The sequence below is a fragment of the Dermacentor silvarum genome, chromosome 7 (assembly GCF_013339745.2).
Source record: "Dermacentor silvarum isolate Dsil-2018 chromosome 7, BIME_Dsil_1.4, whole genome shotgun sequence".
NCBI lineage: Eukaryota > Metazoa > Arthropoda > Arachnida > Ixodida > Ixodidae > Dermacentor > Dermacentor silvarum.
The window spans coordinates 132934015-132951997 of NC_051160.1; the positions used below are offsets into that span (position 1 = coordinate 132934015).

At 50.0% G+C, this 17983-nt stretch overlaps 1 protein-coding gene across 1 annotated transcript in view; it reads left to right on the forward strand.

Moving 5' to 3' along the window:
• Positions 1 to 17983, forward strand: part of LOC119458454 (uncharacterized) — a 90668-nt gene that overhangs the window by 45232 nt on the left and 27453 nt on the right. Inside the window, exon 2 of the mRNA XM_049671221.1 lies at positions 13233 to 13419. Coding sequence (XP_049527178.1) covers positions 13233 to 13419 — 187 coding nt within the window. The remainder of the gene's footprint in view (positions 1 to 13232; positions 13420 to 17983) is intronic.

Sequence of the window (17983 nt, forward strand, 5' to 3'; positions counted from 1 at the left end):
ACATTCGCACGCCCGTGCATGATGATGATGATGATGATGATTTATTGGCATCCCCTTTGAAACGGGGCGGCGACAAATAGTCACCTAGCCTGCTTGATTTAATCAGGTATACTATACATGTTCTTTATCTTGCATTTTTGTATACCTATCATTATTTTTCTTTTTCAAAAATTTACCTTGTACCGCTGCCTATGATTTTAAGAGATCAGGTCGCATCCATCTTTTCCCTACTTTTTTTCCACCAGTACTCTAATCGTCTCTTGCTGATCTCTACGACTGATCTGTTTATGTTTCCTTCCACTTTAAACCCAAGCGCTTCTGGGAGTTGCACGTTACCTACGGTTCTCGCTGGGTGGATCCCGTCGCATTCCATTAGGATGTGCTGAGTGGTCTCTGGATCTTTACTGCAGCATACACATGTCTCATCTAATTCCGAATATTTGTTCCGATATGTTTTCGTCCTTAGGCAACCGGCTCGAGCCTCAAATAGCAAGGCACTGCCCTTTGTGTTATCGTACAGATTTTCCCTTCTAATTTCTTTCTTCTCATTCTTGTAAATCTCCATTGTCCTTTTCGTTTCCATTCTTTGCATCCAATTCACGGTCTCTATTTCTCTCACTTTCTTTCTGATGACCCCTGGTTGTCTACTTACAGTTTCGATTATCCTGTACTTGGTTGCCAACTTCCTTGACCTCTTCCTCCATTCTGTGTCCACGCTTTTCATGTAGAGATACTTGTGCACTTTAGCCGCCCATTTATTTTCATCCATGTTCCTGAGCCTTTCTTCAAAACTAATTTTGCTTTGTGCTTCTCTGACTTCAAAAGAGGGTGCAGCCGGTTGATTGCAGCGCGCCCGCGCGGCGCTAAAGGGAATTACAGATCTAGGTACTTGCTGGCAACGCGTCTCCGCAAACGCCCCTAGCTCTGTGAGTCCCTGCGCCCTAGCGCCGTCGCCTCCCCAGCTTCTGCATGACTCCACGGAGCGCGCCGCGCAGGCGGCCGCGCCGCCGTGGTACAGTGTACTAGAATGTTTTAAGACATTCTAGTTCACTATAGCCGTGGTCCGTCAGAATGATGCATTGAGTTAACGGTGTTGAAATCTGACTGGCCACAATTTGTCACTTAGCTTCGATCTCAATTTCTTTCCCCTTTTAGTTTTACCATACGTTACCGCATACGGTAAGGTGCGCACCATGTTTTGCAAGCCGAGCCGGACCAAGCCTAAACATAGCGAGCAAGTGGCGTCGGCCACAGAGCCCACGCCATGCATGTCCGCGTCTCGCGTGCGTTTTTCACCATGGTAGCACCAAGAGACGAGTTAAATTTAATTCACCTTCTGCAACGTGGCGAAGTGGCAGCAAGTGTGAAAAAAACAAAAAAACACTTCGGGTTGGTGGCGTCATCTAGTCACGAAGATTTTACTTAGAGGGGGCGCAATAACTAATTATATTCCACTTATCTGCTGGTGTAAAGTGTCGACAGTGGTGCAATTTAAAACAAACAGTCCTATTTTTTATACGCAAGGCCTGAAGGTTAACCGCTGTCATCGTTAACAAGTTGCCGTACGCATCGAGCACACACGCAGCTCAAACGTATTCGGTCATCGCGGTACGTTACCGCACTTGCCACACCGTAACACGGCACTACTAAAACTAATTGACTAAACAGTCGCGACAGGAGCAGAGCAGCAATGTATTGTCTTCTTGCCTGCTTACTAATGGCAAGAAATTAGGCTCTAGCACTGTGGCATAATCAGTTCTTTCAGGTATGACTACGAGCTTGATGCTCTACCATTCGTCCACGATCACATGCATACTTCCCTCCGACTTCATGATCGGCCAAATGTAATCACGTTTTAACACTTCGCCAGCGCACAAATGCCATCGTCGTTTTAACATTGACCACATGACACTAACGTAAGCCCGTACGGTTGTATACACTGTCGCTAATCGCGTCAAAATCCCGTGTTTCTCTAGTTAATGCTCGTTCAGTACCTGCACTAGAAGCCAACAGTCGGCTCGCCACGGCCGCACTAGAAAACGATCGTCTTCTCAACGTGGTCGTATTCGCGCTGTTTGTGCACGCACAGCTCCCTTCGCGCAAACGCGTTGTTCCACCTTGTATCGCTTCGTTTTATCTCAAACAATGCAGGATAGACATTGATTCCAGCAGTGTGCACGCCACCCTGCTTGCGGAGAGTTGCCGAGCCTGGTCCAGCGGAGGCGTTCCCGCGGCTATGGCGGCGATCGGGGACTAGGGGGCTCGACGCAGATAGGTACGCGCGACCCCTAGCACCGAAAAGCACCTAGATGCGTAGTTCCCGTTAGTGCCGCGCGGGTGCGCTGCAGTCATTCGGCTGTACGGGCGCGCGAATGTAAATGCGCCGCCGGGTAGGGGGACACCTGTACCCATCAGTAATGAACCGGTGGGTTTCGAACGGTGGGTTTCGAACCAGCCACCTGCCGTAGCCGTGGCGGACGCCCAAATCACTGGGCCATGACTGCGGTAAACAGTGAGTGTATACAGTGAGTCAGCAAAACGTGCGAACGGGTGTAGTGACACCGCTCTTTCGCCCTGTCCAAACGAAAAAACGCGGATGATCTATAATATGAGTCGGACTGCTCAATGCACAAAAGAAAAGATGAATATAATGTTTCAAGTATAACTGGGAAACAATGGCGCCAATATTTGTAAGATGTTCAAAAGGCCGATGAAAATGATGCGATAAAAGAAAATATCATGAGTTCTTCCATTATGTGAAGATAGATGACCAGCGAAGCTGTTTAGCTCACGACACAGAGGGGACACAGAATTTCGATCAAAGGTACGAGTCTATTTTGTCTTGAGTTGCGGCGGTGGCCATCGCAACGACAGATACACGAGCGTTTATTATTGATGAGTGGGTGTTGATCGGCGGTATACACACACACACACACATGCGCGCGCGCGCGCACGCACGCACATTTGTCTTGATCGGTGGGTGTTTATCGGCTGTACATACGCACGCACGCACGCACGCACATACACACACGAGGTTGTGATCGCTGCCGCCGATCGCAACCTCGTCTTTGTTTCCGTCGTCGCTCTTCGTGGGCGCGTAGCTCCCGGGAGTGCGCACTGCACGCGGCCTCCCCAATATGACGAGAGAAGAGAATTTTTTTATTTCGAAAGTTCGCTCAACGGCATAAATATAGAAATGTAGGCCGGTTTCGGCGATGAACATCAATACTGCTCGATGGTTCTTTCCATTTCCATGGAGCCCACACTCGTAGTCTGGTGGTCGCGTGGGATGAAGGCCCACTGTTAGCAGGTAGCGCCGTCCTCCCTGGCTTAGACCAGGGATGTCCACAACAACCGTTTGATTGTAGCAATGGATGCTCGAGGTGGGCAATATGGGCACGTATCCGCAAATGGTGCACGGAGGTATTTGGGTCAGGGCGTCAGGCATAGGTGACCGATGGGGTAAGTGCCACCCCCGCACGGAGTCTCCGCAACAGCACCTCCTCCTGGCGTGTAAGGCCGCCTGGGAGGTTTGAACCACACTGTTGAATTAAATCTCATGTGGTGCGGCGGAGAATCTCCTTGCGGGGGAGGAAATCACCATGGGGGTCACTTGGGAAAGGTGCTTCCAGAGCTAGTGGCAGCTCACTGTGGGTGGCGGTGCCAGCTTGTATGTGAGCAGAAATAGTGTCCCGTGGAATCCACTGTGTCCGAAGCTTACCGGGCATCTGTGCAGTCATTCGGTGTATTTCGTCTGCGATAGGGTTGGCATCGCATAGCTTCCGAATCTCCTTTATGGCCGAGGTGGAGTCAGTGCGTATTATTATAACCGGTGCCGGCGACATGGAAGCAGCTGTCACCATGTTTGTTGCGTTTCGTATGCCGAAAACTCAGAACTAACCGATGGGACCATAGTTGTCAGACGGCACACATAATTAGCACTTATGGATGGGTGCCCTTGCACCACGGTGAACGTAACCACTTGTATGTCCCTGCAGCTCGCATTGGTGTAGGCCACCAGTGACCCTGTCGGGAGTGCGGCATCTGCGTCTTCTATGTGGGGGCGGAAGGCGGCCGATGGACGAGGCACCGAATTTCGGAGACGGCCGATGGGTTTGTTGTCAGTAAGCTGCTGGTGGCCCCAAGGTGGAAGGGTTTCTACCGAAGATGGCGACGAAGAAACCGGACTGCCCATGTATGCCGCTAAGTCAGCAGCAGGTTGTAGAAAGGATGGTTTGAGATCCCTTGCTTGACGGCGTTGATGAATCAGCTCGTCAATGGTGTTTAGATGCGCCTCTTCCTGAAGTGTCCGGATTGGCGTGCATCGTGAAAGGCCGGTAACGACGCGCCTTCCTTCCCTGTTGATGCGTTCTAGACGGGCCCAGTCATTATCCGTGAAGTGCTGGAATTTAGCCGAATAGATAAGACGAGGCTGCAGAACTGTTCGGACGAGTAAACGGGCAGTCTTGGTGCGGGCTACCCCAACGTTGGAGTAGATTCGTCTTATAAGATGAAGCCCCCGGTGCGCTTGCTGCCTAATTTCGCGGATCCAAAATTTTTCTTAGCCATTTGCCGTGATGACGACACCTAGTACGCGTAGCTGGGGAGCTGGTGTCAGAGCCATTCAGAAAGGTGCAGGTGGATAGGCGTTTCCAGAAGCCGTCGATGGCCCCAGCTGTTCGCAACCGACACGTAGAGCGTTTTCTATTGAAAATGTCAGTCCTATGGATTGACACCACTCGTCTGTGTGTTGAGTGCTTGCTGTAAGGCGGATTCCTGTCGTTGCAGGCCGTTGTGAACACTCCATACGGTAATATTATCGGCGTATATAATGTAGTATATGTCCGAAATCTCTACCAGAGCCCCACCGTGAGGTAACACTGCCAGGTTAAAGAGCAACTGTGCAAGCACCGACCCCTGTGGCACACCCCGCTTTGCGTTGAAGCTGCGGGTTGCGTGGCCCGCCGCACGGATGGCAAATATCTGTTGAGTGAGGAAGCACTTTACAAAATTACAGACGTGCTCGGGTAGTCCAACGCAACGCGTTATGTCAAGTATAGCAACGTGGCTAACTTCATCGTACACCTTGTGCACATCCATGGTGAATATTGTTCGCACCCGGCGAGTTCGATTGCCTGCCAAAACCATGCCAGTAAGTGCTCCAAGTCCATCTCCTGTGCCCATGTGCGGACGGAATCCAATTTGTGCAGGATGATACCACTTGAATTATTCAAGCCACTAGGCAGTCGGAGTAGCAAGCATTTTCTCAGTTCTTTTGCAGACAGTGGCAGTTAAGGCAATAGGGCTAACGTTGCGGAGATTAGAAGGGTGTTTTCCTGGCTTGGGTATACTCTTAGGTATAACTTCAGCGTGTGTCCAAGATGCAAGCACATCGCCTTCACTTCACGCGTGATTGATCTTACCCAGGAGCGAGACCAATGATGTCTCTGTAAGGTTTTTGAACAATTCGTAAGGTAATTCGCCAGGTCCAGGTGCTGTGCGTGGTCTCGACGCGTCGATAGCTGCTATCAATTCCAGCATAGTGAATGGCGCCCGGATTCCAGTGATTGCCTCTGGATTAGGATGTCGGCCGACCGTCGAAGGCAGGATCACAGAGTGATCTACATGAGCAGGAAGCACATCATAGTGTAGGAACAATGTCCGAGCTATTTGTCGCGCCGCATTCGACGGCGTATCCGCAGAGGCGAGAAGCACGGAAGCCGTGGCGTCGGGATGACGTTGATCGTTCTCCACTGCACGAAAAGTACGCCAGAGAGGGGCTGTGCGTGACGAGGGTCCGAGGGACGCGCACCAATCCAGCCATCGTCCTCTGTCCAGTCTTCGTTCATACCGACGTGCTTATGCCGTGATACGGCGCATTTGAGTTTTCGCTTTCATCGATGTGGGATCACGCAACCCAGCAAGCTCAGCCCGGCGCCGAGCCACCCAATTAAGGCGCAACAGTTGCAGATCTGGGGCCGGATGACCTTTACCTACCCAGGACGTTTGCGTTGCTGAATCAAGTGCTCGTCGAAGAAATTCTTGAAGGTTTTTCGGCGACAGATGCTGCGTTATCAGCACTGCCTCCCGAAAGGTGTCCCAGTGAACGCGTCCTACAACAGCGACGAAGGCGGGAATGTCCGTGGGTGGGAAATTCGAGTGAGATGGGTTAATGGTCAATTCCCCAGCAGTCTTGTTCACGTCGCCATCCAATTGCACCGGACCCTAACCACCATGACAAATCGGGTGAGTAGGACGAAGGGTGTGGGTGATCCGCACAATGCGTTGCAATTGTAACGTCGTTGAGCAGCTGGAAGTGTGAGTCCACAAATGTGTCCCGGATGTTATTCCCACGAGCTGATGATGTTTGAGATCGACACGCCACGTGTGGAGCATTAAAGTCACCTGCGACCAATATAGGACACCTTGCGGGCTGAATTCGGAGAAAGTGAATCCATCCCAGTCTTATATGGGTAGGGGAGCCAGTGTGCGGCTTAGCGTAAAACGACACCACGATTACGTCTGTTTTCGGTAGGCGCACTTTAAGGTGGCGGCCCACTCCGGCGGCACGCGGCCCCCGTTTTCAGTACTTTTGGAGCAATCGTGGCGGCTCTTCTAGTTAAGATATAAAGTAATGGTGTATACCATAAAAAGCTTAATCCTTGTAGATTCCAACGATATATAATATAAAAAATTGATTAATGTGATTTAGAAATAAATGTTGTAGAACAAACATGGGATACATGATTTGTGCGAACTGTCCCAGTTGTGACCATATTTAGAAGAAACTACCGCATTTACTGCATTGCGGCTTGCTCTGTAGCTTTAGGACATATTTATCTAATTCCTAGACGCAGCAAAATAATTTTGAGTTTTTACTTTTCGGATAATTTGCTTTTGAAGATTGCCAAATATTGCGAATTTCTGTTGTAAACAGCCCGGCAACTACACACGCAAGGAAGCTAAGTTTTGGACAAGTTAGAGTTCAAGTAATTTGCATCTAGGACGCAAAATGTCATTCATGTACCTTTATTATTGTTTTTAATAATGCGGCCGAAATGAAGCAATATTTAGAATTCTGGTTTTATTTTTGCCCATTTTAGCGCGAATGTACTAAAGCTACGAAGCTGCGGTTCAAAACTAATAAAGGCACATGAATAAAATTTTGCGTCCTAGATGGAAATTCCTTGAACTGTGACTTATCCAAAATTTTGCTTCCTTGAGCGTGTAGTGGCCGGGCTGTTTACAACAGAAGTTTGCAGTATTTGGCAATGTTCAAAAGCAAATTATCCGAAAAGTAAAAACTCAAGATTATTTTTCTGCGTTTAGGAATTAGATAAATATGTTCTAAAGCTACAGAGCAAGCCGCAATGCAGTAAATACGGTGGTTTCTTCTAAATATGGTCACAACTGAGACACAGTTCGCGAAAATCATGTATTTCATACTTGTTCTTGAAAATTTATCTCTAAATCACATTAATCATGTTTTTATATTATATATAGTTGGAATCTACAAGGAATAAGCTTTCTATGGTATTTACGACAATTTTATATCCTAAGTAGAAGAGCAGCCATGGTTGCTCCAAAAGTACCGTAAACGGGGCGCTTGTGCCGCCGTAGTGGGACCGCCACCTCAACCGCGACGATTTTATTTGATTGCGAACACCATTTGGACCGATCGATGGCACTTTGAGGCAGGCTTGTCAGTATATATATTGTGGCTTTACCTGGTAGGACATTGTTTGGGACACAGCGTCGATTTGGCATACTATGATTAGCGTATAAAGTGAAAGATGTGATAGATAATATGGTATTTGATGCTTGAAGCAGTACTGCCCAAGAAGCATGACGGCCGAACGTAAGCTCTTTGCGTAGTTCACTTATTTTGCCCGGTAGGCCACGACAGTTCTACTGCAGAACGTTTTGTGGCCGGGAGTGCTGCGACGACATTATTTTGGAAGGTTAGAGGCCACAAATTGTGACAGTGACATCAGCTGTTGGGCCACGAATTGCAAAAGTTCCATACGTGTCAGGTCAGCAGATGAAGTACGCGATTGTTGAAAAGACTTGACGTTTGTGTGACGCGACGATGTGCACGGCACTGCCATTCGTCTTGTTAGCAGGTCTCGGCGGCGCCCAAGGTTATTCATCTCTGTTTGAAGTTTGGCCAATCTCGTATCCAATACTATGAGATCGCCTGGTGTTTCCGTTTGCTTAGGAGGAGGCGCAGAGTTTGTCGGCGAAGGCCTCCTGCGCGGCTCTTTTACCGCGGCACTGTAACTTTTCTTTTCCGTGGAAGGCATGACATCCGCAATGTGATAGTCGTCAGTTTCTAAATCCGCCAGGATCTCGAAACGATTGTTGAGTTGCAGAACGCACGAGTGGTCTTGGTCGTTTGATTGTTGGCGTTTATGCCGAAAGTCTCGCGTTGCGTTTCGTTTAGTCGGGCATTGAGGTGACGTTATGTCGTGGTCATCGCACTTGCAAAATTCATAGCGAAAATTGGAGCCGGCTGTTGCGTCCATGTCAGCATCCGGTTGTGTGTAGGGGCATGATGCCTTCATGTGTCCTTTTTTTTAGCAACCATAACAAAATACGACAGCAGGCTTGAAGGGCGAGGGCGGAGGATGCAGCCATAATAGTAAATATTCTCCAGTGGGGTTAAGGGACCTTGCACAGTGACGGGACAAGTACCGCTCTTGCCCATGTGGCGTGCGGCAACGATGGTATGTTGTGGGCAGAAGAGCTCTTTGCGCAGGGTGTCTTGGTCTTCTCTTGGGTCAACGCCAGCAACCACATACCAGCGTAGGTCGACGCCCGATGCTAGATAGGCCTGGACAGGTATAGGCTCGCCGTCTAGAGGAACAATCCGCTTAAGCATCTGGAGTCGACTAACCGCGTCAGGCGACGGTATCCACACCGACACCGTATTTGCCCGTCGATGGATACTGAGTCATCTAAATCCCATCGTGTGAAGACATTAATCTAGAGCGGCTTGAATGCACTTCGATGATACCGCCGAAAGGTCGACGCAGGCGCCCGCTTTGATGATAGCCTTTTACGGGGCCGTCGTCTGCATCTCAGGCCGCAGGCAAGGAAGGGGTCGTACACACACGCTTCGCATTAGGGCCTGAATCTTGTTCATTGTTCAAGTTCATTGCAGTTTTGAAGGGAGACGCTTACCGGGAGCTTTCAAGGTAGCGGCCTCATGGGCCGAAGGCTCTCTATCCATGGAGACCGGCGATAAAGTGGTATGAAACTTTGGGTAACAGCGCAAACAGACGACCACAAGAAGGGAGACACGTAGACACACAGCGCTTGTGTGTACATGTCTCCCTTCTTGTGGTCGTCTGTTTGCGCTGTTACCCAAAGTTTCAAGATGTACCAACTCGCCCAAAAAGAAGTATTGATAAAGTGGCATGAGACGCCGTCGGCGTTGCAGGTAGTGCTGCTGAGAGTAGCGTTGACATTTGTGCACACAGACGCCGTGCGGCGTTCCGTATAGCACCGGTCGGGCTAGTACATTGGTGATGGCGTTACCTTTGACGAGTTAGGCCTACGTGCCAGCGTTCGTGAATTGGTGAGTCCGATGAAGCCGCGGCTTGCGGCGGGCCACTTATGCTCTTCGCAGTGGGCGCCAAAAGTGGTTAGGGAGCCCTACTGCACTTTCGCAAGAAGTCAGCACAAATCGTGAAAAAGATGGTTATAATTCAGGAGCTGTGAGAAGGCGGGACCCGCCTAGGTGACATAGTCAGGTAAAGCGTTGCGCTGCTGAGCACGAGATCGCGGGATCGAATCCCGGCCGCGGCGGCCGCATTTCGATGGAGGCGAAATGCAAAAACGCCCGTGTGCTTGCGTTTTAGTGCACGTTAAAGAACCTCGTTCAACTTTGCTATGCTGTGCTGCCTCGTTCAAGTCTGCTGTGTTGAAGGAGCGCCGAGTAACTGTTAGAATACTTTCAGAAGCCCTCGGTTTGTGCAACTCTTCTGTTGATGGAAAATTTACAATTCAAGAAGACTAATGGAAGGATGTTAACGTAACTGCTGTCTTTTGGCCTCCTGATAAATCACCTCCGCTTGCAAAGGTGATCTATGCGCTTTCATGCAAGTTCTCCAGCAAGTTCGAAGCACATAACCAACAATAATTTCTTAATTTTGCGCAGTTTCGCTATCGCATGTTTAAATGAGAAATTTGAAAACAATCGTAATGGCGATGAAAGGATGCTGCTTGTATTTTGCGTAGCACTTCTGTTGGAAATACTTAGGTGTTAGACTGCTGTATCTTTTTATATGGAATCCCGAGTATTGAGACAAAATCAAACGCACATTGTGACGTAGCGTATTACAAAGAAAAAATAAGGCAAGACAGGGTTTGTTTAGACAGCCGAGGTTTAGACAGCTGTGTCGAGGTCCACCTGGCTTCTAGACTTCTGTGCTTGCTTTATTCATTTTATTTGTTATTAGCTGAAGGGCCTCATCAAAGGGACATTGTATGAGGGGTGGGCTGAAGAGGCCGGTATCAATGGCAGTGATTTCTATGGTTAGATGAGTCTGCTTGCTTGATAGCGTGGGAGATATTTAACATGCTCACTTTTCCTACTTTTTTCCCTTTTTTTTCTAAAGGTTATTCTACTGCGAGACAGTGCGCAGGAAGAAGTATGTGCACATGGTGGGACTGGGGTTGGGATAAATTGTGCTCGCAACTTGTGATACGAATTGTCATATACCTTACGGAGCCCGCAGTGACCATTCATCATGGTGCTCCAGTACTTGCAGCCATGGCGCGCAGACGGGCTTACCTGGAGAGCTGCACTGACAGCCACGGCTGTTGTTGCGCAAATGCGACAAAAAAAAGAATTGTCAGCCCTTCCACTCTGGTGGAGATGGAAGACCAGCGAAGTTGTACTATGGTGGGAATTGAGTACGGGTGCGTACTTGTATCCGTTCACGGTCGTGAACAGGGGCACCGCGCATTTGAGCAGGCATTCCCGGCGCGTCCCATACACCGGCTGTTTGTAGACGTCAGCGAAGACTGCCGCAACGCTCCCGCGGCCTTTTCTTGCTGGTTTTCTTCGTTCGTCACGCCGCCGATCGTAGACACGCCGCAGGCCAACCAGGGTCGGTCGCACATCGCACATGCGGCGCCGAACGGGTTCTCGATGAACTCCCTTCAGAACCCGCCGTCGCTCCCGGGAACTGTTCCAATGGTGTGGCATCCTACCGTAGACGGGCCTCGCGCTTTCGCTTGCCTTCTTTGGGCCGATAGTCGTCCGTGGCGTTGGCCCGCCGGCGCCGATCACATTTCCGGCTCTGCTTTCGTTCGCGTCGTGTTTGGCCAATGACCTCTTGTTCGACTATGGTTTCGGAACCACTCGAACTACGTACTTTCTGCTGCGTACGCTCTTTCGCGGCGTTTGCGCGCCCATTCGCGCTTCTGAGCACCCAGTCGCTCCTTGCATTCTTCCTCCGAACGACGCACGCATCCGGGCCATCGTGAGTCAAAAGGGCAACTGATAAGAGCGCTAGCGTGGTCTCCACGTCACGGAACGGCTAAACGCCCTTGTCGACACTGCTAATTAGGGGTCAGAAAGTGCTATACGATGCCATGGGTGACTGTTTCTGTCGGGCTCGAGTGAGGATGACGGCGACGCCGAACAATCGGGTGTGCTGCGTCTCTAGCGGACGGCACGGGAGAGGGGGATGGTAAAGCGCAATACAATGGGTCATCCATCATGGGCTGTGACACTTTCCGTTGGACGTGAGTGAGGTTGACGGTGACGCCGAACGATGGGGTGCACTGCGTCTCGCGGACGGCACAGGAGAGGATGACGGTGAAGAGCAACACGATGGGTCTTCATTAAGACTGTGACACCCTTGGAGAACAATGGTAAACCGACCCCTTCGCTACGTACTCAGGAAAGAGGCTTCGGTGCCGGCTCCGAGTAGCGCAATGGGGTGTTACAACTTTTGGGCTGAAGATGATAGTTCTTTTTTTTTTACACGCGGGCACCATCCTAGGAGATCTAGCCCTTAAAGCTTCGCTGTAATAAAGGTGGTGCTTCCTGCTGATCTGCATGGGCAGGAAAGGCTAACCTAGCCATCTGGCTCGGAAACCATATTGCTGAGTGGATAACCATATCACAAAATGCAAAATTTGCGTACTCAGTTCACGTTACACTTAAATATATTAGAAGATATCGAGAAGTGCTCTAGAGCACGAAACGAGTTGGAGTTGTGTCCTATTATATTAGCCTTCGCGTTTCTAGCATATTTCTGAAGAGCCATCACAGTACTTCAAACGCGAATTATTTTTATAATTGATTGTATAAGCTGATTGTGCTTATTCACCAAGAAGTGACGTAACAATATAACTACTGGTATTGACTCACAGCGCAATATATAATAAAAAATGGGGCGGGGAGATTTCGCGTGTTCGCGTTGTTTCCTCCCTCTAATCAATTCAGTAGAATTGGTATAACTCCAAATAAAAAAATATAATCAAGCTCACGGCAAAAGGCAGCTTCTGTGTCGCTAAATTAAGCATGTGAAATACTTTAAAAGGCTTGGGAGCATGCTAGCTGGCATTCCTTAATGCGTTCTTTTTTGAAGCGGTCAATAATTGGCCCACAAGTCGCAAGATGCGTTAACGGATGATTGGCTGAACAAGGACTGTGTGTCGGCGTGAACCTATATGTGAACATGTTCTCCAACGGACCTCCGTCTCATAGCCTTCCTTATCTTAGATACATCAATTTTCTCCACGGAAGAGAGATTAAACAAGCACACGTGATATCAGAGGCCTTCGTAAAGCACATGTTGAGGTACCTGTGCATGAGCAAGCCGTCCGTATTACTGCAAAAAAAAAAAAGAAAATCGAGCATGGTAATAATTTAAGGATAATCGATGGCTTCTCGCATGATTAAGTTTGTATTCTATTATGTTTCAATCTATGCTGTATTTCTTTTTTTCATGTATTTGCACTGCTACGTTTTCTGGGCTAATACTGTTGTTCTGGGCAAACTTATTCTCAATAGTTAGCACAGATGAGCGTATTTTCCTGCCGCGACCACCTTGGTGCCGTTTGCAAAAGAAAATACAGATAACAAGTAATATTTATGCATCAGTGCGATATTGTTTTCTTCTGCGAGCAAAAAATATACTTTAAAATGAGCAATGGCTACCCATTTATACAAGATGCCTGAAATGTCGAACACGTTTTGTTGCCTACTCTAGATGAAGGGCCAGAGCATTGCGCCAAGGGCCCCGAAAGCCCTTGTAGCGGCACAGACAGGGGAAGGAAAAGATACTTTTACAACATAACGACGCAAGTTTGTTCCGCCTACCCGAGATGTGGAGTAACACGCCCTTCGCTTGGGGAAAATTCTTTCTATACCAACAATTCCTGTCAACAGGACTGTGGGTAAGTACACTATACATTTTTATGTGTGATATTGCTTTTGTTTGAACGAGTAGGAACGTGAGGGGCCCGATTTGAAATAATCATATTGTTTGGTGGCTTCTTATGATCTGACTTGTTTGCTATTACCAGCAAATTGCGGTGTATCTGCGTCATAAGGAAATATTACATCACAACGACAGTTAATCATTTGTGGAACCCCGCAGTGCTTAAGACTTTATCAACATTTTTGATTGATTATGTCAGCACTATTTCGAGAAACATTGTTGCATTGCGCGCGTCATGTATATTGACGCGAGACAGAAGAAGAAGACCGGCACTGAAGCAGAGGAAGTGGAGGTTGCTCCTCGCCATCTTGGCTGGTTGCTGCTACGCCTGTACTACTCGCCTGTTTTGTAAATATTGGTAAATATACGTTTTCGCGCATCATTTTCTGGTGGAGGTGCTGGGTACGCTGCCTGTTCACCCCCGTCACCCAAGCACGGAACTCCGAAGTGGTCGCCGCGTTGTTCCCTCGGTGATGGCCACTGAAGCACGCACCGTGCCGGAACCTACCGTGCAGCAGCCGTCCCCGCCGTCTGTCATCTTATCGCTTCCGCAAGATACGGGCACCTTCTCTGGCACAGATAACGTGGACGTCGAGGACTGGATTACATGGTATGAGCGTGTCAGCAAACAGAACAGATGGGACGATACGCTTATGCTGGCGAATGTGATATTTTACCTGAAAGGAACCGCGCGCGTCTGGTACGAGACGCACGAACACGATCTGACCAGCTGGGACGTTTGCAAAGAAAAACTGAATGACTTGTTCGGCAAGCCCTTGGATCGTCAACTAGCCGCTAAAAAAGAACTTGGCTCCCGTGCGCAGTCATCTACTGAATCATACATTTCGTATATTCAGGATATTCTAGCGCTTTGCCGTAAAGTTGACGGTAACATGTCCGAAGCGGACAAGATCGGACACATACTCAAAGGAATCGCCGATGACGCATTCAACCTCTTAGTATTCAGGAACTGCGCCACCGTGGATGCTATTGTGACAGAGTGTCGGCGATTCGAACAAGCTAAATCCCGCCGTATCGCCCAGCAATTCACCAGGCTCCCCAATACTGCCGCATCGTCATCATGTGAGGAACCACTACCTACGTCACAATCGCCGGTTTCGAACACTTTGACACGGATCGTTCGACGGGAACTAGAAGCAATGTCACCAGCCCCTCTCGTGCCCGATGTCTGGACTGCCAACCAGCCTATGGTTTCATTGATTCAAGCCGTGGTTCGACAGGAGGTCGCGAATTTGGGACTCTCCTCTGTGTGCGCTGTTCGCGTGCCACCAGTCGCACAAGTCACACCACCAGTTCCATCAGTCGCGCCGCGGAACCAGCCCTTTTACTCGCGATACCGCAATCCCGCTGAGTGGAGGACGCCGGATGATCGCCCAATATGTTTCGCATGCTCTCGAGTTGGGCATATTGCGCGACACTGCTGGAGCCGTCAGACGTCACCGACTGGCTGGAGCACCCGGAACCCTCGATCTGAAGGCTACTCCCGTACAACATCGTCGCGCTCTCCACCGACTGACACGCCCGACGTCGACACTCGCACCAGCGTGTACAGCAGGTCACCATCGCCGCGCGATCGCCGATCTCGCTCACCTCAAGCCCGCCGATTCCCTTCGATGCAAGCCCGCCGTTTCCCGTCGCCTGCCAACTCTGGACGCTACGCATCGGAAAACTAACGAGTGCAGCGCCCGGAGGTGACGCTGCATTCTCGACCCGGCCTCGAAATCCTCGTCTGACAGTTCCTACCCGCTCTATTTTGCTCGAAGTCCAACTCGACGGTGTTAGTGTTATGGCCCTTGTCGACACTGGTGCACAGATCTCGGTGATGAGCTCTAGTCTTCGTGAGAAGCTGAAGAAAGTCCTTACACCCGCCGTGCTACGTACAGTGAGAGTTGCCGATGGCAGCACACCTACTGTTGTTGGAACGTGTACTGCCCGCGTTACTATATCTGGCCATACAACGAGCGCTCAGTTTCTTGTGCTTGAGCAGTGCCCATACGACGTGATCTTGGGCATTGACTTTTTGTCGACACATTCAGCCCTCGTCGACTGCGGCACCGGTGTCCAGCAACTTGAACTCCCTTCTGCCCCAGAAACTCTTCCTGCTAAACCTACACAGCTGTGTTCTTCAGAGTACGTGCGATTACCGCCCCAATCCACTACTTATGTTCTTTTGACGCCCTCTCCTGCTGTCGCTGACGGGGATTACCTTGCATCCCCTATTACTGACGTTGTCTTGGCACACAATGTGACCCTACCCCACACGGTTGTCGAAATTGTCAATAACGAAGCTTATCTGCCTGTGCTGAACTTCGGCTTATCCGCCCGTGTTCTACCATCCGGAATTTCGCTCGCAACGTTGGCATCCCTCAGCGACTGTGAAATATCCACGCTAACATCTGAGTCGAGTTTGAGTCCGACGTGCTCAGCAGGATCCACCAGCTTGCCTACCAGTGAATTCAACAAAATGATAGCCGCGGACCTTTCACCTGCGCAGGCTGATGAGCTCTGCCGTGTGTTAGCGTCGTACCGGGACGTTTTTTACTTCGACAACCGCCCACTTGGCCAGACAACGGCTGTCATGCACCGAATCGACACAGGCGACGCAAACCCTATTCATCGCCATCCTTATCGTGTTTCTGCTGCTGAACGGGCGATTATACAAACAGAAGTCGACAAGATGGCTGCAAAAGACATTAAAGAACCTTCGTCTAGCCCATGGGCATCCCCAGTTGTGCTAGTCAAGAAAAAAGACGGCACCTGGCCTTTCTGTGTCGATTACAGACACCTGAACAAGATCACTAAGAAGGACGTATATCCGTTGCCACGTATAGATGATGCCCTCGATTGCCTCCACGGAGCGAGTTATTTTTCGTCCATCGACCTGCGGTGTGGCTATTGGCAGGTTGCCGTAGATCCTATGGACCGCGAGAAGACCGCTTTTGTGACACCTGATGGGTTATACCAATTTAAAGTTATGCCCTTCGGCCTATGCAATGCGCCAGCCACATTTGAGCGCATGATGGATTCGCTCCTTCGTGGCTTCAAATGGTCGACCTGCTTATGTTACCTAGATGACGTTATTGTTTTCTCAACGACATTTGAGAGCCATATTCAGCGCCTGTCCGCCATCCTCCAAGTGTTCCACAGCGCCGGTCTCCAGCTTAACTCATCCAAGTGCCATTTTGGTCGCCGCGAAATAACAGTGCTCGGCCACCTTGTTAATGGTGTAGGAATCCGACCTGACCCAGAAAAAATTCGCGCCGTGAAGCATTTCCCTGCACCTTGCTCAACCAAAGACGTTCGCTCCTTCATTGGCTTATGTTCTTACTTTCGTCGCTTTGTCAAAAATTTCGCTGACATCGCCCGTCCGCTCACCGACCTTCTCAAGAAAGATACGCCTTTCGTCTGGGGCCATCTCGAAGCTCAGGCATTTTCTGCGCTTATCCGCCTTCTGACGACTTCTCCTCTGCTGGCGCACTTCGACCCATCTGCTCCTACGGAAGTTCGGACGGATGCCAGTGGATACGGAATCGGAGCCGTCCTTGCCCCGCGCCAGCATGGTCGTGACTGCGTCATAGCGTACGCCAGCCGCCTGCTCTCTGCCCCAGAACGCAATTACTCAATTACCGAGCGTGAATGCCTTGCCCTTGTTTGGGCAATCTCCAAATTTCGGCCGTACCTCTTTGGCCGCCCATTCACGGTAGTCACTGACCATCATGCGCTCTGCTGGCTTTCCTCGCTGAAAGATCCTACAGGCCGTCTCGGACACTGGGCTTTGCGATTACAAGAGTACTCGTTTTCCGTCATCCACAAGTCTGGCCAATTACATCAGGACGCGGATTGCCTGTCCCGTTATCCCGTGGATCCACCCGACAGCACCAACCCTGACACCGATGCCTGTGTCCTTTCTATATCTCAGTTAATTCATTTCGGCGATGAACAGCGGCGTGATCCGGCGTTACGTTCCATCATCAACCGTCTCAGTTCCGGGCCCCCTGACGAGTCACTCGGGATGTTTACCTTACATAATGGCACTTTATACCGCCACAGTGTATACTCCGAAGGCCCTGAACACTTGCTTGTGGTGCCCTCCCACATGCGTACTACTGTCCTCCAACAGCTTCACGATGAACCTACAGCAGGTCATCTTGGTGTAACGCGCACTTATGATCGCGTGCGGCGTCGTTTCTTTTGGCCTGGCCTTTATCGCGCCGTACAGAAGTATGTTGGCCGCTGCGAACTTTGCCAATGACGCAAGAAACCACCGACGCTTCCCGCCGGCCTTCTTCAGCCTATCGATGTCCCAGTAGAGCCGTTCTTCCGCGTCGGCCTCGATTTGCTCGGACCCTTCCCTACATCAGCATCAGGGAACAAATGGGTCGCTGTCGCGACTGACTATGCCACGCGTTACGCTATTACGCGCGCACTTCCAACCAGCTGTGCCACCGATATTGCCGACTTTCTCCTTCATGATGTTATTCTGCATCACGGAGCGCCTC